The following is a 27,189-nucleotide window of genomic DNA, read 5'->3' on the forward strand; positions in this document are numbered from 1 at the left end:
CTACTCTGAAGGCCAAACGAAGAGCATGTCTTTCCAGAACTTGTAGTTTGTGATAGAATGAGCCTGGGGCTGATATCCATGCTGTGTGGCCATAAATAATTGCTGGTCGAAGGAAAGCCTTGTAGGTATGTAGGACAACCTGGGAGTTGAGTCTCCAGGATGTTCCAATTAGCCGTTTGAGCAAGCTCAGACGATTTGTAGCTTTATGGACGATGTTGAGCAATTGAGGTTTCCAGGTTAGCTTGGAGTCAAATATGACTCCCAGGTATTTTGCAGTGGTGGCAGGCAGAATTGGAGTTCCCCGTATTTTGATGTTTAATAATGTTGGGTTCCTTTGGATCTTCGAGCGACAGCCTGTCTGTAGAAACACCAATGCTTGTGTTTTGAGAGCATTAATTGTGAGACGCCATGTGTCACACCATCTTTGGAAGAAGTTTATAGCTGGTTGAAGAGTTTTGTTTATAGCTTGGATGGTTGAACAACAGGCGAGAAATGCGGTGTCGTCAGCGAATTGGTAGATATAAACTTGTGGGGTTTTGGCATATCGGCAACGTATAGTATGTAGAGTAATGGTGATAAAGCAGCACCCTGTGGAACGCCAGAGTAAGGGAAAATGGGGTATGACATCGCTCCATTTACAGTGACATAAGCGACCCTATTTGTTAGAAAGCTGTGTACTAATCTGACATAGGAAAGCGGTAGGTGGAATTTATGGAGCTTGTAGATGAGTCCAGTATGCCATACTTTGTCAAATGCTTTCTCCAGGTCGAATAGTACTAGACAGGATGGTTTGGATGTGTTGAAGTGATTTGTAATGCGAGTCGTTAGTTTTAACAAATTATCAAGGACACTGTGTCGAGGTCTAAAGCCTGCTTGGTGCGACGGAAGTAAACTGTGTGCTTGTAAGTGCATGTGTATGCGTCGAACAATGATGCGTTCGAATATTTTGCTAAAGGTTGATGTGAGCTGAATAGGTCGATAGTTTGTGGGGTTGGTACTATCATTGTGTGGCTTTGGAAACATTAGAATCTTCGAAATCTTACAGTCTGTCGGGTAGTGTCCTGTGCGAGGGATAAAATTGTAGATAATAGCCAGAAGGGGCAGCAATGCAAGTGGGGCCTGTTTGATCAATACGTATGTGATATTGTCCAAGCCGAGAGCAGTGTTCTCTTCCTACGCACAGTATTGATAATATCGTCTGTTGTAATAGGAAGAGTTAGAGCATTAGTAGGATCAATATCGTGCATATTGCTGGGTTGCAGTTGCCTGTTATTGGGGTTGGTGACTCTGTCAATTTTCGTCTGGAGGCGGAGATTTGGGGCTAGTTGTGGTGTTGGAGTGAAAGTGTCTTGCAAGACATTTGCGAAGGCATAAGCTTTTTCAGTGTCGGTGTTTAGGGCTGCGTCCTTGATTGTTATCGGATAAGGAGTACTACTGGATTGTCCAGTGAGCACCTTGAAACGTTTCCAGTATTTGGTAGGATGGCTTTCATCAGTCAATTGGTTGCACGTTTCAATCCATCGACGTTGTTTATGAGCTTTTATATAGTTTTGTACTGTACGCAGCCATTGACAGTGTAAGTTAAGGGATTCAGGATTTCTGGTCTGTAGGTAGTCCCTGTATGCTCGTCCTGATGCTGTGATTAGGTGAAGATATTGAGGAGGTAGCTTTGGTTTGTAACTATTGAGAGTGGTCGTAGGTATGTGAGTGGTTCCCGCACTGGTAATCTGTGGTGTAAGATGTTCCACCATCATATCGAGTTCCTGTAAATTGTTTGGTGGTGGATGTGGGTCAGAAAAAGCATTCTGTAGCTTTTCACTATATGCCTCCCAGTTCGCTTTGTTGTAACACCAGATTTTTCGAGGTTGTATTGTACTGCTTGTATTGCGGTTACCAAGATTTAAGATGATTTTCACTGGGTCATGGTCACTGCCGATGGAATCCAGCACAGATATGTTCAAGCAGGCACTAAGAGATGTTGATGTTATAACAACGTCAGGGGTAGTGTTACTTATGGGACGTGTGGCTCTGGGCAGTACATGGAATTCCGCTGTAGTGTTTTGGTCCAGAAATTGTAAAAAGTTTGTTTTGCCTTGCATGCTACGACTATGATAATTGTTGTCCGCTGCTATGATATAATGTTTGCTAATTCTTTGAATATGTTGGAAGAATTGGTGTGGAATAGTCTCCCCTGGTCTTACATAGATGGTAGCAAATGTAACTACCCGGGATGGAAAGTAGATGGTACTAGCAGTATGTTCTGGCAAGTGGAAGTTTGGTGGGAAGGTAACTGTTCGATATGGTAATTTTCTATCTACTCCAATTGCTGTGCCGCCGTTTACTCTTTAGCCCGGTGTACCATCGTGGCGTAAGATGTTGTATGGTGGAATATGACAGATCATTTTTGGAGCCAGATAGGTTTCGTCTAGCGCAAAGCAGTGAACAGATTCTTCCAAGAGCAGGTGTTGCAATAAAGCTTTTCGTTTAGAAATGGATCAGATATTTAAAAATAGAAAATTATACATATTCCGTACAGCCATATTCAAAACCTTAAACCGCAGCTTCCAAGTGGGATATGTGGAAATGTACATGAGGACCGGAGTATGTTGCACAGAGTTGCAAGTTGAAAATGGTTTTTGCAGATGCTGTTAGTTGGGTTAACATGTGCGTTCTTAAAAATGGGTGCACATTTTGGAGAGTCAGTGTGAAGAAACGTATTAGATCTTCCACTGTTACCGGATGTCGTAGTGAGTTGTCAGGTTCTGTAGCAGTGTCATTGGTGTGCAGGGGAACTGTTAGGTCACGGTGTTCAGGTATTGCATGTGGCTTGGCTTTGCATTTGTAACTGTATGTAGGATGGTTTTCCGTACATGTGACACATTTTGGTGGAGCAGTTTGGTTTTGACATTCTTTGGTTAAATGGGGTCCTGAACAGTATCCGCATTTATCTCGGTTTAGACATGCAGCAGTAGTGTGCTTGTTATACTGTTGGCATTTTTCGCACCGCAATGAAAGAGGTTGTTGAGAACGGGATGGTTCAACTTTGTACGTACGTCTGTATATGTATGCTCCACTGTGTAGTAGGGTGTCTACAGCATTTTGTGAGTCTGTTAGGACCCGCACCATGTATGTGGGTCCGTTGTTATTGCGAATACGGATACATTTGCGGATTTGTACACCTTCGCATTCCAGTTCTTCAAAGATCTCTTCATCTGTTAGGCTAGGTTTTACACCCCTGATGACAACTGATAGTAGTGGGGATTTATGTGGTGGTGGTGTTTGTTTTTGAGTGGAAGCATTCGGTGTTTGGATGTTTGGTTTGGCTCCATAAATTTCAAAAGAAGCTTTGTTTCTAATTAGTTTTGCAAAGTCTGGATCTGGTGATTTTAATATGATGCCATTACGGGTGAACAGTATTTGTGAAATTTGTGCCCTTGGCACATATTTAGATGTTTGTTGGAATACATGTTTTGCTGTATTGTATTTGGTATCGTAGTTGGTGAGCAGGAAGTTATATAAGCTGGTACCATGTTGTTTGGATTCTAGTTGGTTTGCATGAGCTGTATTTGCTGCATCTCGTTTAATTGGTGATCGAGATCGTTGACGTTGAGGTAATCCTTCATAGGAATTGCGACGTCGGTGTTTGGTGGAATAGCTGGACGTTTGCATTGGATTATTGGTACTTCGTGAATCGAGCATCATCTCGGAGTTTGGACCGTCCGTCCGTTTAGTACCTCCGGTGAATGTTTTCACCCCTTCTCGCTGTCGTAGCAGCGTTGCAGGAAGACCATGATGCATATCAGAAGACCACAACCGTGAGTTGTTACATGATCCAATGGAACAAACGAAAATCCTGTGGGAAAGCGCACAAACTCAAAACAACCGACAATTCAATCCTATGAAGCAATTTCAAACTAATTGTAGAGCCCAAGACAACCAAGAAGAGGAAGGATGAAGGTAATAAGGGAAAACAGTTTCAAAAAAATAGTGTAAGTCGTATGTCTGCTCCACTCAACGTGTTCAACCAAAACAAGGTTCCTCGCAATCACCTAACCACCGTATAGGCACAATTGGTACCGTTTGTCCGTTCCAGACTTATGGCTTCCACCTGGAATAATTGGCCCACGATGCGTGACACAAGAGAGACCGACTTACGATTACCTATACCTGATGTCTCTTTTTGCAGTACTTAGCTCCTCATTATACCGCGTGAAGCACCTAAAAGTACCACCTGAAATAGCGAAGAAACCAGAAACAGTAGCGATGTGAGGTTTGCGGGAAACAATAATATCAAATGGGGCTCGTAAATCGGAGGTATGGGGTGGGTCGAAAAATATCGACAAATGGGGCATCTGGAGCAAGGTCATATTTTTTTTAATGGAACGATATACAATAACATGCATAATATCGTGTCATTCTTTAGAATGAAGGGATCTGAACCAGTTAATCGATGGGGTGATGTAAACTACTCATCATTCATCCTCTTGATGAGACCACTCGTCATTGACATGACGAGTTATTGCTTGGCATGCGAAAGGTACAAATTACACAAAGGAATTAAACTACTGAAAAGACAATGGACACTCGTTGTGTTTTGTGAATCGTTGAACCTGTATCATGGCTGGGTGTAGGATAATTACCTGTCTATCTGAAGTCTCTTAGCTGAATGAAAATAGCGAAGTCCTCTGTAAGCTTGTCTCCTATTTGTTGACCAGAGCGTTGTAGTACTCCTCACCTACTGACTTGCTGACCACCTTCACTCTCCCTACTCAATCTCCAAAGTCCGTCCCTTCCCAGCTTGTCTCACCTCTATATTCCCTGACCATCGAGCTCTTCCTCGATGCCGAATCGCCGAATCGTGTTTATTATAATTGCTACCATGCAAACCGCTGACACCATAACCAGAAGTGTTACCTGTTCCTGAAAGCTCAGGAGGTTTGCATGGCACAACACAATGCATTGTAAACATGCCTAAGAGGCTTGAGACAGCTGAGAAAAACAAGTGAATGCCCTGGTCAACATGAAGCGTTCAGAGAGACTTAATAAAATAAACATACAATCTTAGGGATTGTTACGTTCGCCCCGCCAAGGAAAAATTTTCTCCTTTGAAAATTTAAAAGTCAAATCGCAATGATTTTCATGTTGCTTAGGCAATCAAAACAAACAGTTCTTCAAAACTAACACGTACTTTAAGCCTGCCTAGTCTAATTTGGTGAATATTTTAACTCAACTTTTAATTATTTCTGACTCTAGGCTCAAATTATCTGCGTAATTTATTTATTTAATATAATTTCTTTATTCTCTAAATTTATTAGCACTGGTTAACTTATTTTATTTTAAATTTTACTGCAAACTTATCTTATTTAAGTTCAGGTGTTAACTTTATGTTTAAATACTTTGAAATCAATCGAACCGTACTGAGGTACAAGGTAAGGAAAAAAAATTGAGACTGACTTACTCCTGACTACCTGAAATAAAATATTATTTATGCGATCTTTAAATGCATTAAAATACTAACATCACTAAAACTTGAAGAATCTTTAATTCTCTCTACTCATTCTAAAATATGCTTAGCATATTATTGTGGCAAAGCTTTAAACTAAAACCGTTGTGGTTTAATCATAATCATTCTGCGATGGCAGAATGGATTTCCAGGATTATCGGTAGCTATCCAATATCCGAAGGAAAATACTTGTTAGTGGAGCGCAATAAAATCTTGACGTCGACGTCTACATATTCATATAATATAAATATTCTCATAACTGGCGCTTAAAATAAACTTTGCTAATATAATTATATACCTTCTTCTGAAGAGTAACTATAAAATTCTAGTGATGTATTCGCTGAGCTAGTATTATTACATACTGCAAAAAAAAACTTTTGTGCCTAAAGCACATTATTAAATAATAAGTCTGCTTTTAATTGTTAATATTATTAGTGCTATTTTATTATAAATTATTATTATGTGACGCAAGTGAAATTAAAAATGTTAAACCTGTTTCACTTTAATAAATGCCGTAACTCAGAGCAAACTTGCAATATTTATATTTAAACTTTTAAAACAATCTGCATTTTAAAGTTTTTAACGTTCGAAGCTACAACGTGCTAAGGATAAATATTCAAATGTCAAACGAAACATTGTTTCGGACAGGAGAAAAAATATAAATATATACTAACAAAAAAAATCTCGTTAATATGTGAGAAACATCCACGCCGTGTGATGCTCTCCTAATTCTCTTCTAGTTATTCAAAATAAGTTGGCTGTGCCTAACTTTGCTTAAAGCATATAAGTATATGTATACCTGTGTACGGATTCATTCTCGTCACAACTGCTTACTTGTGTACGGACATCTCTCGTCACTGCAGCCTAATTATACATCTATTACTTCTCAACTAGAACTTTTAATTAATCGGGCGGTTTATACCCTAAATCACGGTACGCCACTCTAACCATATACGCTTGGCGTAATAGCGGACATAATTGTACAGCGTGTCGAGGAATATAATTAGCGTTTCGTTTCTTTACATATTAACATGAATTAAAATTTTCAGGCAATGTATTCGTAAGTTAAGGTAACATAAGGCAAGTGACTATCTCGTATAAACTTGACTATCTCCTTAATCTAAGCTCCCTTCATGAGGTGCTAGGAGACTTCAGTCATTAAGAATATAAATGAGTGGTCCTCGGGGCCTTATACGTTCCCAAAACTATATATATATAAAAATGTAATATCCTCGTTGCAAAAGTCTTAGCAGTCATAGTTCAAGCATTCTAAATCCTTTACAAGTTACGGTCAGTTTTGAACCAAATTTAAATTAAACTTTTAAGGAATTTCAATTAATAATAATAACAAAAACAAAATATTGACTCAAACAAGCATACTCTGTGCCATAACTCGTTAAAATGCACCATAGTGCCGATTGACTCTGACTCGGTGGCACTAATTTATTTTCCTCATTCATAAATAACTTTAAAATCCACTTTTAATCCACGTTGTTAATTAATTAAAATGTTAAGGGTAAAATCGTTTACTGTTCACTGTAGCTTACTGCATCCTCATAACCAACGTTGTAATAATTTTCGTATTCAAGATTATGTAAAAAAAATTTCTAAAATCACTGTCAATGCAAGAAATCTTCAAATCTAAATGCCTTTCCCTTATTCCTTATGTAAAATTCTGAATGGTTAAAATTTCCCAGGTGGGAATTTGTCGTAGCCATGGTACCGGGTTCGTGAGTGAACCACAGAGCTACCAGGAGCAGATTGATAGGGAATCTTCCACGGACGTCCCTGGGCCGGCCACATTTTTGATGAAATGGACCTCCCTAAAATCCGACATCGAACCTTCCGCCACGCGGACTGCCGGACGCTCCTGATACCATAGCGCCAGCCCGACGCGGGTAACCGCGACAGAGCTAGGGTGCAAGTTCCTCCGCATTTTACATTTTGCTGATTACCGACCCAAACTTGAAGTCCATAAATTTAATCAAATTCATCCTCATGTTAGAGTAAACAACTATCATGACATATATAAATTCTTCTCCCATTAATGTTAAAAAAAGCTTTAAGCCCTATGTATTTTCAAAATGGAAATATGGCAAGGACATAATGAAAAACTAAACAAATGAACAAAATTTTGGGGTGGGATTTGACCAGGTGTCAATATTTGGGGTTGGGTTGAATTTAAACTGGTTACAAAAACTAATCTTTCAATTTTCATTTAGTTCATGAAGAAATAAATGAAAATCCCAGCACCTCGACCACGTAACAAAAGTTGGGGTGGGGTTGAATTTTAAACCGGTTAACAATTTCTTTTCATTTCTAAAAAAAATGAAAAGGCCCACGTATCTCCACCACGTAACGAACCTTAAAGTTCGTGGGATCTTAAAAGTATCTAGCAGGTTAACCAGATAATTGATGGGGTGATGTAAACTACTCATCATTCATCCTCTTGATGAGACCACTCGTCATTGACATGACGAGTTATTGCTTGGCATGCGAAAGGTACAAATTACACAAAGGAATTAAACTACTGAAAAGACAATGGACACTCGTGTTTTGTGAACCGTTGAACCTGTATCATGGCTGGGTGTAGGATAATTACCTGTCTATCTGAAGTCTCTTAGCTGAATGAAAATAGCGAAGTCCTCTGTAAGCTTGTCTCCTATTTGTTGACCAGAGCGTTGTAGTACTCCTCACCTACTGACTTGCTGACCACCTTCACTCTCCCTACTCAATCTCCAAAGTCCGTCCCTTCCCAGCTTGTCTCACCTCTATATTCCCTGGCCATCGAGCTCTTCCTCGATGCCGAATCGCCGAATCGTGTTTATTATAATTGCTACCATGCAAACCGCTGACACCATAACCAGAAGTGTTACCTGTTCCTGAAAGCTCAGGAGGTTTGCATGGCACAACACAATGCATTGTAAACATGCCTAAGAGGCTTGAGACAGCTGAGAAAAACAAGTGAATGCCCTGGTCAACATGAAGCGTTCAGAGAGACTTAATAAAATAAACATACAATCTTAGGGATTGTTACGATATAAAAGAGCACACGCAGAGAAACACAATGCCGTTGGTCTCATGCATCTAGTGCACATAGGAACGAAGATATGGCCATGTGAAAATATGTAAACAAACTAACAAGTGGCCCACTTGACCATCAGTACCACGGCATGTAAGACTTCTCAGGTGCCTGACAGAACTGCCTTTATGCAGAGCAAGTTTTGATAGCAGGTCCACGAGATCGTGTTAGTTCATAGCAAGCAGTCGTAGTGGTAAGAGCGAAGATTATGGTGTTCACAAACAATGAAAAAGCGGACATGATCCTGATTTATGGGGAATGCCAAATGAATGCCTCACAAGCCTACCGTGTGTACGTAGAGAGATATCCGGACAGACAACAGCCATCTCGACGTCTGTTTGGTAAGTTATTTATTAAATTAAGAGACACCGGAAGTGTAACACCACGAGCACATGTGCGGAACAAGCCAACTACAGGTGAGGCAGGTGCAACAAATGTTCTCGCCGCTGTTGCTGTGAATCCGCACGTTAGCTCCCGTGAAATTGCCATGGATGCTGGGATGAGTCAGCGAAGTGTATTGCGCATTCTGCACACACACAAGTTTCACCCATATCATATCTCCCTCCATCAGGAACTTCACGGGAGTGATTTTGTGGACCGTGTTCGGTTTTGCACATGGATGTTACGACACGACACACCCGATTTGTCACGTATCCTCTTCACTGACGAGGCAACTTTTACCAATCATGGAAATGTCAACCTAAGGAACATGCACTACTGGTCGGTGACAAATCCACATTGGCTTCGCCAAGTGGAACGCCAGCGCCCATGGAGTGTGAACGTGTGGTGTGGTATAGTGGGTGAACATCTCATTGGCCCTTTTTTATACAAGGGACACTGAATGCTGACCGATACATACAGTTTTTACAACATGAACTGCCTGTACTATTGGAGGACATACCACTTCAGACAAGGAGAGAAATGTGGTACCAACATGACGGGTGCCCAGCTCATAGTGCAAGACACGCTACAGCGTGTGTGGAAAATACATTTTCAAATCGTTGGATTGGACGTGGAGGGCCTGTCAAATGGCCGGCTCGTTCCCCAGATTTGCCACCATTAGACTTTTTCCTGTGGGGAAAGCTGAAGGACATTGTCTACCGGGATGTGCCAACAACTCCAGAGGATATGCAACACCGCATTACTGCGGTCTGTAGGGACATTCCCTACGAGATGCTACATTCTGTGCAACGATCTTTGCGTGGGCGCCTCGTTGCCTGTATCGCAGCTGACGGCCACCACTTTGAACACACACTTTGACAGGTTTTCGCTTCTTACGCAGTGGTTCTTCGACATACTGTCATGGTCATTTTCATTATGCTGTAACACTGTCAAATACATGGTGCTGACGATGTCTACTGTATTTTTTCTTCCTTTAACACGTTCTGTCTTCATCTTGTCCAATGGCTTCCGACATCTCATACTTGTACATGCCGTGGTACTGACGGTCAAGTGGGCCACTTGTTAGTTTGTTGACATATTTTCACATGGCCATATCTTCGTTCCTATGTGCAGTAGATGCATGAGACCAACGGCGTTGTGTTTCTCTGCGTGTGCTCTTTTATATTATGCATGTTATTGTATATCGTTCCATTAAAAAAAATATGACTTTGCTCCAGATGCCCCATTTGTCGATATTTTTCGACCCACCCCATACCTCTGATTTACGAGCCCCATTTGATATTATTGTTTCCCGCAAACCTCACATCGCTACTGTTTCTTCGCTATTTCAGGTGGTACTTTTAGGTGCCTCACGCGGTATAGTTTGGAATAAAAATATTTATCATGGGAGTTTCACTTGTATTCAACACATTTCATTTTCTGATCTTCCTTACAACTTCAATATTCACACATCTTTCGAAGGATAATAAAACACATTTTTTCACTAATTACAATCGAAAGTCTCCTTATTTGTGTTACTAAAAGTTATGTTTGTTTTTCATTTGAGTCGCACTGTCATCTAATGTACGCTGTAGGAAATATAAGGTTTGGTGGTCAGTGCACACACAAATTCAGATTAAACAAAACACTCCGATCTGACGCTTGTGGCGCTCATGGTGGTGATCATCCAAACTAAAGCGTATTCAGTGGAATGTTTTTTGTAACGTTGATGCAACGTTATCACAACGTTGTTCCCCTACATACAACATTCATACAACGTTGTGGCAACGTTAGTGTGTTGACTGGGTCTTCTGTCCACTTTTCCCTAATTGTAGGTTAGTTTAGTCCGTAAAACGTCGTAAAATAAAAAGTAGGTCAAAGGACTGCACTAGAACGTAGGGTTCCACTTACCCCCCTTTAATTTTTACAGATTCAAGCAACTAATGGAAATTATTGCACTTTTGTGCCTACCCTTCTAGAAACTCTACGCTTCGCCACTGGAATTAAACATCTTTTAAACGTGTTCAGCTACGAGTGCTAACTGCTTTCTAGTTAAATCAATTACTGTTCATTGAGCGATAACTATACGATATTAAGGGTCTGTTTTTCAATGTTCAGTTAAGGTTCATGTTAGCACGTAACTGGAAGTTAGTGAAAATTTCGGTTTTTCAATGTACAGTTAGCTCGTAACTGGAACTCTGGTGGCGATTATCTTTACTGGTACTTCTTCTTGCAGTTACCAGCCTAACTGGAAGTTACGAAGCAACATGGATGCCTCGTGCAGCTATCGAAGTTCCACACTCGCAACTTCACTGTCAGATTATACAAGATATGATTCATAAAACTTTTACTTTTAAATTCGTACAGAAAAAGACATTTTGTTTGGCAGAGCTTACCAACGTCCATGCAAATATGGAAATTAAGCAGCGTAGTTGCTAGAATTCGCTTGGCAAGGTTGTCTTATAGAATTTGTGACCAGGATATCCTGTCTACCAGGCGGGAAAATCCCCAGACAGTAATGTGGTGTAGTGGTTAGCGGCACCACCTTTCGGAGCGTGTTGTGTTTTGTAATACGAGTTCGAGTCCTCGTCACGGGTATTTATTTTCTTGTCAATTATTTATTAAGTGTGTTGCATTCAATTCACACTTTATTGTTGAATGATCTTCTCGGATAAATATTACTGTAAATTTTAAAATTATTTTTACTCGTACCTTCATATTTTTAGAAGTTTAGAAAGCTTGCTTACTATTAACAAATTGTTCTTTCGCTCAACGACATGCATAGAGGTACAAAGCATGCAGTCAAATATACATGTTAATAATAATAATAGTGTTTATATCAACAAACAGGTATTATTAATGTCTCGACTTTCGAGTTCTTCACGCTTCTTCTACAAGAAAGTATCTGCGCTTGCGCCTCATAACATCATTCCCCCCACGTGGAATTGGCCTTATTAGACGAAAACCAAATGTAGTGCTGTCTTTCGTTAATTTATTTCGTAAGCATACAAAATGGACACGCAGCCATTGTTATTATCGTTTCACATGCAATAACGTGCTTTCGAGCGCGGCGTGCATGTAGTTCTATATTTAAACGCCAGGCTGTGTGCCAGTCGACGAGGTTTGAATCTATACTAACAGATGGCGCGCAGATCGATTTCCTGTAATTTCCGTGCTTCAGAATTGCTAACACACTGTTTCGGAGAATGACCCATGGTTTAGTTAACTGGCAGTTACTTTCACATTGAAAAATCCGGTGCTGGTTAAGACTGGCTGTTATCTCCAACTGGCAGTTAGTTAACAGAGATTAACAGGACATTGAAAAACTGGCCCTAAGACTGTTACTTAAACCCAACAAGCCCTGCGTGTACAAGAGTTTTTATACTGCCAGCCGGGGACGTAGCACAGTTTTCCTTATGATTCAACGTAAAAACATGAAATAAATCAATTGTTCTTAACATATTGCAAATCTCATTCGGATATTAAACGTCTGGTGAGAAGATTACATGTTCGTACAAACATGAATGAAAATACGAACTCTATTTTCAAGAATAATTTTATTATACATTTTTGCATTATCAAATCAAGAGCGTTGTTTCTGTTACATTTTTCCTTCAAAATAAAATGTGTTTAATCATACCTATTTGTTGTAATTTCACGAGGTATTTCAAGACTACTAGTATATAGGTGGTAGTTATAGTAAACATGATAGGCATACAGTGTATTTTGGTATAACCCTTGTTGACTTGTGGGATGCACCATATGCTATTAGAAGATATGGGACCCACATTGCAAGTAGAATTTTGTATCAAGGCATTTTTTAGTAAGGTCGTCGTATTTCAAACGTTACAGTCTCTATGGACTTGTTTTCTCGAATGCCTTTTCACGCGTACACTTAGCGTAAATCTTTTATTGCACTGAAGCCATCCACAGGGACGGATTCTCTAATGGATTCTCATACGAGCCTTGAAGCTTCCATTCCGAGCAAATCTCTTACCGAACTGAGGCACCTGTATGACGAATGCCCTAGTGGGTTCTCAAATGAATTTTCAAATTTACACTTTGCGTAAATCTCGTATTGCACTGAGGACATCTGTAGGGACGTATTCCCTCGTGGATTTTCAAATGCCTTTTCAAGTTCCCATTTTCAGTAAATCTCATATTGCACTGAGGACATCTGTATAGACGTATTCCCTCGTGGATTCTCAAATGTTTTATCAAGGTTCTACGTTCTATAAATCTCTTATTGCACTGAGAGCATCCGTATGGACGAATTCCCTCGTGACTTCTCAAATGCTTTTTCAAGACCCCACTTGCCGCATATCTCTTATTGCACTGAGGGCATCCGTATGGACGTATGCCCTCGTGGATTCTGAATGTTTTATCAAGGTTCTACTTTCTGTAAATCTCTTATTGCACTGAGAGCATCTGTATGGACGAATTCCCTAGTGGGTTCTCAAATGAATTTTCAAATTTGTACTTTGCGTAAATCTCTTATTGCACTGAGGACATCCGTAGGGACGTATTCCCTCGTGACTTCTCAAATGCCTTTTCAGGCTGCTACTTTCCGTAAATCGTTTCTTGCATTGGCTGCATTCGTGTGGACGAATACCCTCATGATATCTCATATGCGATTTCAAGTGCCCCTTTTGAGAAAATCTCTTGTTGCACCGAGAACATTCATATGGACGAATTCCCTCGTGACTTCCTAAATGTCTTTTCAATATACTATTTTCAGTAAATGTCTTATTGCACTGAGGGCATCCGTATGGATGTACTCCCTCGTGGATTTTCAAATGCCTTTTCAAGTCCCCACTTGAAGTATATCTCTTATTGCATTGAGGGCATCCGTATGGACGTATTCCCTCGTGGATTCTCAAATGGTTTATCAAGGTTCTACTTTCTGTAAATCTCTTATTGCACTGAGAACATCCGTATGGACAAATTCCCTCGTGACTTCTCAAATGCTTTTTCAAGGTGCCACTTATAGTAAATCTCATATTGCATTGGGGGCATTCGTATGGACGAATACCTTCATGATATCTCATATGTGATTTGAAGTGTACCTTTTGAGAAAATCTCTTATTGCACCGAGAACATTCATATGGACGAATTCCCTCGTGGATTCTCAAATGACGTTTCAAGTTTCCACTTTGCGAAAATCTTTTATTGCATTGAGGGCATTCGTGAGGACGAATGTCTTCATGAATTCTCAAATGTATTTTCAAGTTCCCACTTTTAGTAAATCTCATATTGCATTGGGGGCATTCGTATGGACGATATCCCTTGTGGATTTTCGAATGCGTTTTCAAGTCACTACGTTTAGTCAACGTCTTTTTGCGCTGAGGGCATTGATTAAATTTTAACACAATTAATTCATCGTGTGATTTGATATGGCACGTTAGGTGTACTTTGTTCCTAAATGACTTTCCACAATGAGCACAATTGAAGGGATACATACTTTCCTTTTGTATGTCATACTTTTCTTTCCAATTGGTGATATTCCTGTACTTGTGCTTAATTGAAGCAGCTGATTTTCTCAATGATATTTCATTGATATGTTGGGTTTTAAGATCTCCACCAACAATTTCAACAGCACATGTGATATCTGACCGTTTGTCACTATTTCTGGTCAAATCAGGTATTACTAAATGTCCTTCCTTCCTAAAAGAAAAATATATATGATGAATACATTGCAAGAAAATGTCATCAAGTAGTAGCAAACACCATATGATGAGGACAAAAAATCGTACAAATGAAGAGTTCATATGATTAACAGACCGATTTGGCTATACTTAAAACTATCTCAAGATGCCCTTATGAGTCAATTGCCCCAAGTGTGCTACACTGTCAAATCCAAAGAATCCTGAATTCTAGTGTACAAATTAAGAACTCTTAACAGACTAATTTGGCTACACTTAAAACTATATCAAGTTGTCCATATGAGCCTATTGCCTACAATGTGCTACTCTGTCAAAATCCCAAGAATCCCGAATTCTAGTGTACAAATGAAGAACCCTCAACAGACTGATTTGGCCATGTGTACAAAATCTGCATCTGTCAGTCTGTTGTCTATAAGGCTGCTAAAAATATAGCCCCTTTGCTTACACAGTAGTACACTGTAATATATGCTTAAATAATAAAATACAAGATAAACTTTCGGAATACCCTGTAGTTGCTAATATGGGCAAAACTTTTGTGATGTGCTGTAGCTCAGAACTGCCGCCAGAAAAAAATAAATACTCGGTCTGTTGTCCGGACATGAGTTGGCACTTCAATCGGAAAACCCCACGGTAATGTTTTGACCCCGTCACCCAGACAAGAGACTGAGTATTGGGGAAAAAACCACGCCTTGTAATGTCTTGTTGCCTGTCGCACAGACAACAGATCCCAAACTGCTTGGCCTTTTGATGTTGAGGAATTGTGCAGATTCTATTGGCTTACATAACTTTGGTTGTGCGACAGATGTCGAGTTCTAGAATTGTGTAGGCCTCCCCCGATGGCGCAGCGCTAGTGTCGCTGCCTTGTAATCAAGGGTGTCCCGGGTTTGATACCCGGTGAAGTGTATAGGCCTCCACCGATGGCGCAGCGCTAGTGTCATCACCTTGTAATCAAGGGTGTCCCAGGTTTGATACCCGGTGGAAGCACAAGTGGTTCGGATCCCAACAACAACTCTAGAATTGTGTCTTTAAAAACATATGAGCAAATGCTGGACTCTGGAATATTTATGAATACCTGTATGCTGATAAGCATTTGCTAGTACTTAAATTGTCTATTGCTGTGGGAAAAATCCAAACTGATTGGCTTTTTGGATAACAATTGTGTTAATTCTATTTGGTAGAATATAATTGTACTCAATTTTGGGCTGTACGACACGTTTGTCAAGTCTGTTGTTGTCTGCTGTTGTCTGGGTATAAGAGCACCTGCTCTGCCACGAACTGCTGCTATAATTGTTTTGGCATACTATCCATAGTTGTTTTTGGCCGCCCAATATATGCATGAAAGAATGTGAAAAAGAAGGCAAAATAAATAGCCTATGGAAACAGCTGGAAAAGAATGGCTATGAGAAGCAGGATAGACTGGACATAAACAGAAGAAGTAAGAAAACGGGCAGGGGAGAATTGGCAGAGAAAGAAAAAGAGGAGAGAAGATTTGGAATAAGGAGTATGGGGAAGACCACAGAAAAGATATGCAAAGTACTTAGGAAAGCAGGAATTAAAATTTACAGGAAGGGAGGGAGAAGCATCTTAGGAATAGCGAGGAATGCTAACAAGAAAAAGGAAAACAGAGAAGAGGAAGAAGAAGGGATTATCTACGAAGTAAAATGTAAAGAATGTCAGAGTGTGTACATAGGAGAAACGAAAAAAAGGCTGAAAGACAGGTTGAAACAACATAGGGATGATGTACGACTTAAGAGAGAGAGAAATGCAATATTTAAACACACGAGAGAAACAGGACATGACATAGAGTGGGACGAGGCTAAGCAAATAGGAAGGGAGAAGAGAATGCTAGTGAGAAAATGGAAGGAAGCCAAGGAAATAGAGAAGAAAGGCGAAGAAGACACAATGAACTGGAATGGGGGACTGAAGTTAAACAAAGAATGGAAGAAGATGTTGGAAAGAGTGGAAAGGACAAGAGAAAAAGAGGAGAGGAGAAGGAAGAAAAATGAAGGGAAAAGAGCGTGAGATTAAAAAGTCCAACCACATTCTATATGGAAGTAATTGTGTTTAGCCTTTTAGGTGAAAGTAAAGTTGGAAAGTGAAAGTCATCTGCTAGAAAGTTTCAAACAACTTTCTAAATAGTCTGGAGGGAGTAATGTTTCTGTATATATATTACCCTTCTTGTTGTATCTGGTTACTTTTGTACTTGATACAGAGTCTGAAGAAGACCTTGCTAGAAGGTTGAAACGTTACGTTAGTTTATGTTTTTAATAAAATAAATTACTGCCTTGGTCAGCATATTTAGTTTTTCAAGAAATCTTATATAATAAACCTACAAAAACAAAAAAATGCCAAATCAGAAATATTGTAATCAGTGTAATAAGAATATATCTAGTTCTAATTGGGCTAGGCACCGGCATAGTTGCGATCCTAAGAAATGTAGAAAGCCTACTATAATGTCCTCAAAATGCCATAAAATATTTAGCAAAGCATATTACAACAGGCATAAGTATACTTGTTATGTACAGCCTTCTACCTCATCACAGCCATCTACATCCTCATCTGGTCTAAAAGGAAGCTTGATACATGCGATAATGCTAGACCAGCAAAGCAGCCACGCAATGCACCCATCCATAGTAGTTTTAACGGTCAACTTAGTGATTTCTGTTTTGTATCAGAGCCAAAATGTGATATTAGAAATTTTTTGAACAGTAAAAATCCTGATGTGCAGGCTATTCTAAATGCACAAAATGGCTCTTATAAACTATCTCTCAAATTGTATACTCAATATAAGAAATCAAACGGCACAAAATTTACACAGCCCCATAACAGAAACTGTATCTGTATACTCAAATATAAACTCACACGAAATACTAAGCAGGTTGATAGACCAATTGCTTATCAAACACTCTGAGTTTGCTGCTAAGGAATTAGGTTGGAGCCTTTGTGGATCGCCACACAAGCTCTATGTTAATATTTCCGAATTCAGACTGCTACAAGGTTCTACATATCTGCCATTACCTGACAATATCAAAAACAAAAAAGCGATGGTTATCCTAAAAAAATGATGATCGAAAAAGCTTTTTGTGGTGTATTTTGGCGGCTTTGTTTCCGTTATCTATTAATGTGTTTATTAATTCTACTGGTCGTGGCAATTGCTTGATAGAACCTCTCCGAATCAGTACACCTGATGATGATTCTGCTGTCCCGATAGATCTGCTCTTATTTGAAAAGGACGGTACATACCATTACGCTCTGATACGCGATCTTGAAGCTTTAGTCAGAAAACAACTAGACAAATCTAATACAATATACAAGTTGTGTCGAAGATGTTTGACTGTATTTCATTGTCAAAAAATAGTAAATGGCGTTCGTAAACGGAATACCGAAATTGCTAAAAACAAGTTGGTTGAACATCTAAAATACTGTGGCAATCATAAAGCTCTTCATATGGTTATGCCTAAACCAAACGAAAATGCCAAATTCAAAAAATTCGAAGCCTTGTTACGGCACCCAGCGTATATAGTCTGTGATTTTGAATCGAATCTCAAATTGTTTGCATTCTGCAGCCCAGATCCTGATGAATCTTCAAGTACATCGTATCAGCTACATGAACCTTCTAGTTTTTGTTATGTGGTTGTACAGGATGGTGTTGTTAGTAATAAATATTTATACGTGGGACCAGATGCCATCAAAGAATTTGCACATAAAATAGAAAATGAGTGTATAGCCAGCCTCTAATGTGTTGTTAAAATCAAAACCTATGATGCCTTTAACAGAGGATCAGATTGAAGATTTCAACAATGCAGAAAAATGCCCGGTATGTGATTCTGAATTTCAGATACAAATAGCAAGGTGCATCACCATTCCCATACAGATGGTAAATTCAAAATGGCCCTGTGTAGCAGCTGTAATATTAAGATCCAGAGACCAAAATTTGTTCCGATATTTTGTCACGGGGCATCCAATTATGATTTTCATCATCTGATCAGATACGAGGGGTTTGACAAGCAGAATTTAAATATTTTAGCAGAAAATGACGAAAAATATATTGCTATTAGCAAGATAATTAGTGTTGATGGTAAGCGTATACACTTAAGATTTCTTGATTCCTACAGAATTCTGTCGGCTAGCTTGGCCACTCTGGCCAGTCAATTATCTGATGACCAATTCAAAATCACATGTGCTATGTTTCCAAATTTGGACCTGAAATTAATTAGGCGTAAGGGTGTATATCCATATGACTATGTTACTGATTTTTCTAAATTTGACGAGCATGCTCTGCCACCGCAACAACAACAATCACTGATGACGATTATCGCCATGCCCAGTCCATGTGGACCAACTTAAAATGCCAGACGCTTGGTGATTATCATAAGGCATACTTGAAACTTGATGTGACGCTCTTAGCCGATGTACTTGAGGCATTTAGAAAATCATCAATGCAAAATTATAAGCTGGATCCAATCTATTTCTACAGTGCCCCGGGCATAGCATGGTCTGCCATGTTGTTGGACACTAAAATGCAATTGGATCTGATCCAGGATCAGGACATGCATCTGTTCATCGAACAATATATACGAGGAGGCATGGTACAATGTTCTCAGAGATATGCCAGAGCCAACAACAAATATATTCCCGATTATGATCCAGCACGGCCATCGAACTTTATATTTTATGTGGATGCGAACAGCCTGTATGGTTATGCTATGATGGATAAACTGCCATACGCAGGGCTTGAGTGGGTCGAAGATTTCAACATTGAGGATCTTCAAGACTTTGATGACAGTGACTACGGTCTATTCTTAGAGGTTGATCTGACAATTCCTGATAATTTGCACAGACAGTTTTCTGATCTGCCGCCAATTCCTGAGTTCCAGTGTCCACCTGGCTCTAAACAGAAGAAGCTGATGATGACTCTGGAGCCAAAACAGGGTTATGGGATATACTACAAGAACCACCAGTTCCTGATGCGTCATGGTGTTAAAGTAACCAAGGTTGGCAAAGTCTTAATGTTCAGGCACTCAAAATGGTTGAAGCCATATATTGATACAAATACCGAGCTTCGAACATGTGCGATAACACAATTTGATAAGACCTTGTTCAAATTGATGGTCAATTCGGTGTATGACCATAGAAAATGTCAGAAAGCATACTGATGTCAAGTTGGTTACCGACCCCAGCGAAAGCAAAAGATTGGGTAGCAAAGCTTAATTTCAACTACAGAAAAATTTATGATGACAATCTGGCACTCTTCAACATGAAGAGTTTGATAAGCCTATTTATGTAGGGGCTGTAATATTAGAATTGGCCAAATTACATATGCTGGTGCTTTATTACGATATGCTTAAGCCTTTTTATGGTGATCGTGTAAAACTGATGTATATGGACACGGATAGCTTTATCCTTGATATTCAGACAGAAGATGTCTATCAAGATATAGCACAGCCTGCATTGCTTGAATATTTCGATACCAGCGAATTGCCTGGCCATCTGAATATTCAACCCCACAACAAAAAGGTGCCTGGCAAGTTAAAAGACGAGACACTTGGCAATGTTATTGTAGCATTTGCTGGGTTAAGGGCCAAGATGTACAGCTTTGAAACATCCAGTGGTGCTGTTACCAAAAAAGCCAAGGGCATTGGAAGAGTAACTGTGGACAAAGAGATCAGATTTAAAGATTATGAAGATTGTCTCAAATCATATAATACAATCAGAACATCAGAATGTAGAATCCAGAGTGTGGATCACTTGTTGACCACAAATATTGTAAGAAAAGTGGCTCTGGACCCACATGACGATAAAAGATGCATTTTATCATGTGGTATACATACTCTACCATGGGGTCATTGTGACTTGATAAGTGGCAATCAATGCCCAATCACAGAGCATGGTTTACAATAAATAAACATGCCAATGAACTTATTTGGGTTCAAAAAACAGGCTATTATGGACCTGCCAACACCAGCACCCTCTCCTGATATAAAGTCTATGGTATCTAAACTAAGTGGTTTGTTAATTATTCATCTGAATAGCATACTTACAGATGTTGATGTTAATATGGATAAAACATTGTACATATTTAACAATAACTTAAACCACTACCAGTTACCTGTAGATGGTCAATTACAATTTATTACAACCCCCGAGGGCAATGTCAAGGTTTCAGTAGGCAGAAATATTTACAGAATTAAGCACTCAAACATGGTTTCTGGCACTGTATATACTGTCTCTGCTGGTGACTGTTTATATATTGAGGTCCCGGGACACTACGACAAGCTTATACCTTTTTTATAGAATTAAGAATCAGATACTCTATAATAAATAACCGTTAAAAAAAACACAATGCCTAACGATATATTTGGACATACAAGGCGCGAAGATCACAGCGACGAGATTCTGATGCTTGACGTCAGTGTCAAAAAATTAAGAAGCGATTTACAAGCTCTACAAACCACACTTAATGCCAGTCTTCAACTTGAGATTACTAATTTACAATCACAATGCATGGACCCCCTTCTTAAAATCGACTCAGAACTTAAATCGCTGCTTCAGAAATACACTGACTTGGCTACATTAGATAATCTACAGAGTCTTGAAGAGGCTGTAGCAGCTCTTCAAGCCAAATTTAAGACTCAGGCTACCAACTCTGAGCAATTGAAACAGCAACTAGAAGAGCAGATTGGTAGTGTCCAGACACAGCTCCAAACAATTGTTAAAAGCATAAAGTCCCAAGACGATTTCGATCTAGTAATTTCTACTCTAAAAGAACAGACTCAATCACTACAGATTCCTAATCTGGACCCTCCGAACAATGCCATAGCCGAGGTTAAAGAAAAAATCGAGACACTCGAGAACTTTATGGACAACCTACCATCTTCTGATGCTCTGAGTGCTATCACTCGTAGTGTTGCCAACATCAAGCTGCAACTCGAGACATATGAAGATTTTGGAAAAATTCAGAGTACCATAGCAGCAGTACAAAATGATCTGACAAATGTACAAGAAACTCTAGAATCCCGTTTACCTGGTATCGTAGACACTCTTGCCAGTGTCCAGCAACAGATCACCAAACTTGAAAACCTCAACACCAAATCTGAGCTATCACATTTTCATCACTTGATCGATGATATTCAAACAAAGCTTGAAATTTTACAACAATCAACACCTACTCAGGCAGACATAGCCCTGCTCCAAGATGCTATGTGTAGTGTGGCTGATGCTACTGAATTAAATGCTGTAAAATTGTCCCTTGAGTCTCTGCAGAATATGGTGGCCAATCTCTACATCACAGGAACTGAAAAATATTAAAAGAGCCGTGAATCGCATACTGAAATCAGAAGACATCAAGAATATCCAGAGATCAAACAGCTTACTCAGACAGTGGCCACTCTACCAACGAATCAACATATTAGCGAACTGCATGCCCTGTTTGAGGATATCAGAACCCAAGTCCAGCCCAGAGTTCTAAATTGGCTGTTGTTGAAAATCTACAGCAAATTGTAGCCAACATCAAACAACAGCTAGGGACCCTAGAATCCAACCAAGCAAATGCTCTGTCTGTTTTTTACCATGCAGCTTCAAGAGATTGTGAAACAATACAAAAAAACTTGCTGTGGACATAAAAATCAAACTGGGCCACGACGATGTTGTTAGGACTATCAATGAGCACCTTCAATCTGTAATAAGTAGATTGCTTACAGCAGAAAAAGAAATAACTGGCCTAATCGAGAATCCTAAGCACACAGTAATTCTTGAATTGTACAGTGTCCCCAACAGAGAATACGAATCACCGTTTACAACAGTTGGCAAACTGTATATGTTGTCCCCTGCTTAATTTTATTACCAGTTCTTAGTAAGAGGCACACTCAGACCGGTCAAGATCAAATGCTGGTTACAACCACAGGCAGACCACTACCCTACCTTGTCAATAGCCAATGCTGACAACATACCAAAGGTCACCAGTGTGGAGTTAGAGGATTTTACAGACCCCGATACACTAGAAACAGCCTATGCTGAAGATGATGGTTCTCTCGAATTTAATATACAAATAGGGGATAAGCTGTATTTAGAAAATCCTGTAATATCAGCTGCTGAACACCCCATAGTTGCAATATTCTTGTTTACGTACTATGTCTAGACAAATCATAGTTGACGAGCTACACAGATCAGCCAGACGTAACTATAAGCGACTGCCAGTGGTTACAAAAGGCATAGACGATTTGTGGCAGGCTGACTTGGTTGAGATGGCAAGTGGACAGCTGAAAAACATTGACAAGATCAACAAGGGCTACAAATATCTACTTACTGTCATAGATACATTTTCGAAATATGCCTGGGCTGTGCCACTCAAATCCAAGACTGGAGCATGTGTTACAGAAGCTTTTAGGACAATCATCAATCAGAGTGGCAGATTACCGTGCTATCTACAAACAGATAACGGTAAAGAAGTCTATAATTTGGTGTTTCAACAATTTGTTAAGAGCCAGTCAATAGGACATTACTCAAGTTACAGCGATCTCAAAGCCTCTATTGTAGAAAGATTCAACAGGACCCTAAAAAGTCATATGTATAAGCAATTTACGCTTCAAGGTAATTATAAATGGGTTGCTATGATACCAGAACTTCTAGATCAGTATAACAACTTGGTCCACACCACAATTAATAACAAGCCATCTGATGTAACCAAATGTGACGAGCAGCAATTGGTCAACACTGTTTACTATCCGAGATATCAGCCAACAACCAGGACACCTAAATACAAGATAGGTGATCAAGTGAGGATTAGTAAATATAAATACACATTCAAAAGAGGCTTTACTAGAAACTGGAGCACTGAATTATTTACAGTGGTTCAAGTTATACCTGGGACCCGTAACACATATAATAAAAGACCATCACAACGAAATCCTAAAAGGCCGATTCTATGAAGAAGAACTTAACAAAACTAAACAGCCTGGCACATATCTCATATAAAAAATCATCTGTAAAAAAGGCAACAGGCTACTGGTCAAATGGCTAGGTCTCCCAGAAAACAGCTGGATCGAGGCAGACAAAGTGATATTATGAACACCTGGGATGTTATAAAGCGACACCTAACTGGTTAGACTGAAAAAACAGGCACTTGTACGTCTTTTCTAAGAGCTTGAAACAGTTTAAATATCAGCAGCTGATGAAGCTATACGACGGACTGGATATAGCCACTTTTGAATCAGATGTTAAGCCACTTGATGACTGTCTCGATAACTCTGTTGTTGTGTTTGATGACATTATACTGGATAACCAAAACGAGGTTAGAAATTTTTTTACACAGGGGCGACACAAAAACATAGATTGCTTCTACCTGGCGCAGAACTTTTCTAAAATACCGAAACAGCTGCTACGAGACAACAGCAATTTTATGTGTGTGTTTCGTCAAGACCATACTAACCTCAAACACATACATGATGAGTATGTAGGTGGGGACTTGAGCTACAATGATCTTTCTAAGTTTTGCTGTAGGTGCTGGAACCAGGACAGCTATGTGTTTGTCACAATCGATATGACAAGGAAGCCCAATAGTGGTAAATATAGGAGTAAAATCAACAATTTTCAAGACGTAGAGACGTATATAAACAACCATGAAACGACCAATCGTTGACGATCTTAAATTAAGGGACTATCTTGTAAAACGATTCAAGGGATGGAAATCGGAGAACCGAGGTTTTTATGAACAACACAAGTGCACAGAACAGCCTGTTATTGATGCTATTAGTGAACTGTGTAAAAATATCAAAACTGTTACAGAGCAGAACCAAAATTTAATCACAGAGCTTGTGCCTGTAGCTGCTCGGAACATATTAGATTATCCTATCACCCCCCTTTCTAGTATTCATACACCTAGTCCTGTTCGTCCTCGAAGAATCGAAGCTAGTCAGGATCCTATTGAATTGGGGCTTCTTGCTCAAAAATATTGAAGCATACGTAAAGCCAACAAAGATGAGGTCTTCGGTTTATATGCTGACACAGAGCGTGACGCTAGCATCATACATAAAATTGGCAATTTTAGGGTAACATTTATGGGCAATGGTCTGATTGTATATTCAGAATCTCATCTTGGAGAAAGAGGTGGTTTTGTTAAGTGTCCTGGAACACCTGGATTGTGGGAACTGATGACTCGTAAACGGCCTGACAACTATACAGATCAAGACTATGAGTACTACAAAGAAATACTAATAAAATCGGATGCCCTGTACCAAAACAACGACCCTACACAAAAAAGAGTCAAGCCTAGCAGTGGAGCAAAATACAACAACTTAATCAAGCCCATATGGACACTGATCAAGTCAGGTAGCGGAATCAAACAGTACAGCACCCTGCCTAAAGAATTTGTCTGGGTTGATGATGTCAGGAAACTTGTAGATAGGTTGCTGGTCATAGCTGGGGAAGAAAATGCTGGTAACCATAATTTTTACAATGAAAAGGTTGGAATTATGGACATGATAGCCACCAAATTGTCTAATTTTATAGTCAATGACACTAAGGGCATTGGATATCTTATAAAAATTATTAATACTCTACCCCCTAAATTTTGGAATATCTCTGAGGGTCGGGGTCTGGTTAATGACATCATAAACAAGCTGCAATTTGAGCTACACATACCAGGATATCAGTATTGTGGTCCAGGTACCAAACTAGACCATAGACTAAACAGAGGGGACCCTGGTGTTAATCCCCTAGACGCTGCTTGTAGAGACCATGCCATAGCATAGAACACACATACCGATCTTGTGACGTTTTTTTCTACGCATTTGTATTTTCGCGTGGAAAAACGCCACAATTTCTCATTTTCTTCGTACGCCTTGCGTCTTGTTTGTTTTCCCTGATTATAATTTGTCATGCTAGAGGTCTCCACCGACCCCTCGCTCCGTGCTCGCTTCCCGAGCAAAAAGGCAACAGCAGTTCCGATCCTGTAATCTTCGCGATAAGAACGACGTGACTTTGGGTCACGAGTGTGGAGAGAGTTTTCTGTGCGCCGCATGGTTAAGCGTGCAAGTTGCCTCGCTGGCGAGACTTAACCTCGTTTTGATTTCCTCCTTTTTTTGCGCGCTCCATGAATTAGTTTTCTCTCTCTACGAATATTGGACATTATATCGCGAAGTAGTATTCATTCCTTTGTCTGATTAGTTCTACTCGTTACATGGAAGGCTGCGTTTGACGAAGTACGAAGCTGATCGCTGCCCAGTTTGATTTGGGTGTTTTCTCCCATAACACGGATCAGTATCCATGTTGGTGATTGAATACGAAGCCAGAGATGTTCCTATGTGTGACGCCAATATCCTGAAGACGAGACGTGAAGGAAGCCACGATTTGTAGTGACTTACCATACCTGGTTGTGAGGGATTGTCGTCTGGTACTCTATGCGAAATCAAATGGAGGTATGTACAGTGTTGTTTTCTCCCTCCTTTTTGATTGCAAAAAAAATGCAAGTTCGCGGATTGTGATGGATTGGAATATGTTTAACTTAACCGAATCAAAAATATAAAGAAAGAGTGTGATAGGACTAAACGACGAATCGACGAAAAGGCTAGTTGTTACAAAATCGTTGTTACAGTACTTCGTCTCACCGGTAGTGTCAAACTACCTTTTTTGATTGCGCATTAATAGTAACGCGAATGAACTTGAGGCATTTTTGTCAGAATTGCTAGCGTAAACCCAGGCGTACGCGAGCCATTTGCTATTTACAATTGCGATTTCCTAAAAAATGTAAAATAAGACGCACACGGAGGTGGGCACTAATAAATAAGTAAATACTGGGAGCATCAAATAGCCATAGGAATTATAAGATTGCTTATTGTCAAAAGAAATGGAAATGATACGTGGTAAAAGTGGTTAATATATCGATAAATTGTAATGTTCAAAATTTCTTGATATGTTCAGAATTTTTAGAAGGATTAAGTAATGGGGTTCAATTGGAACTCGTGCATGTATTAGCATTCGTTGGAACTTTTGTAATTTTGCGTAAAATGCATGTATATATATATCACTGCCATGGCTAGTGACAAAACAAAGAACGACAGTAAAAATTGTTAACGTTGTAGTTTGAGGGAAATTCTAAAAGGATACGTAAACTTAGAATTGTATGTCTTAAAACAATCCTTTATATTGTTGTTATTTGGAGAAGTCAACTGTTTCTTGTTCATGATTGGATATAAATAAAATTGTTACTCAAAAGTATTCTTCGAAGCTTTCATACAATTCTGTGCCTCACCTTTTGTTTATAAACTTTGAGTAAAGCAAAACGCAGAAAGAACAAATCTATTATTGGTAAAAAAGAAACTAGTGTCGAAGCTTATAGAAGGACGTAGATTGTATACATGTACTTATTTTGTGTTAGTATGATAATATTTCTGAATTGCAGCACTGTAATTTTCCACGATATTTTGTGATCATTTATGTTTGCCTACAATTCCTTTTTGACTGGTAAATGGGGAACGATTAACTCTTGCGTTCTATTTAAGTTCGCACGATAATAGGCATTGGTTCTCTTTTGAGATTGAGGGGGTAGCCCTAAAGGCTGGCCA

The 27,189-nt window shown here is 39.5% G+C and overlaps 1 protein-coding gene across 5 annotated transcripts in view; it reads right to left on the bottom strand.

Annotated features, from left to right (window-relative positions):
- LOC145997154 (uncharacterized) overlaps window positions 1-27,189 on the bottom strand; it is an 88,716-nt gene that overhangs the window by 27,237 nt on the left and 34,290 nt on the right. For 3 of the 5 annotated variants that reach the window (XM_083133816.1, XM_083133818.1, XM_083133817.1), the window contains exon 4: window positions 12,545-14,630. The exons of 1 other annotated variant lie outside the window; for it this stretch is intronic. In XM_083133816.1, coding sequence (XP_082989942.1) covers window positions 13,412-14,630 — 1,219 coding nt within the window. In that variant the 3' untranslated portion in view covers window positions 12,545-13,411. Of the gene's footprint in view, window positions 1-12,544; window positions 14,631-27,189 lie in introns of those variants that run through there. One more of the 5 variants, XM_083133820.1, reaches the window with a different exon arrangement.

The sequence above is a fragment of the Lepisma saccharinum genome, chromosome 13 (genome assembly GCF_977018435.1).
Source record: "Lepisma saccharinum chromosome 13, izLepSacc3.1, whole genome shotgun sequence".
NCBI classification, from domain to species: domain Eukaryota; kingdom Metazoa; phylum Arthropoda; class Insecta; order Zygentoma; family Lepismatidae; genus Lepisma; species Lepisma saccharinum.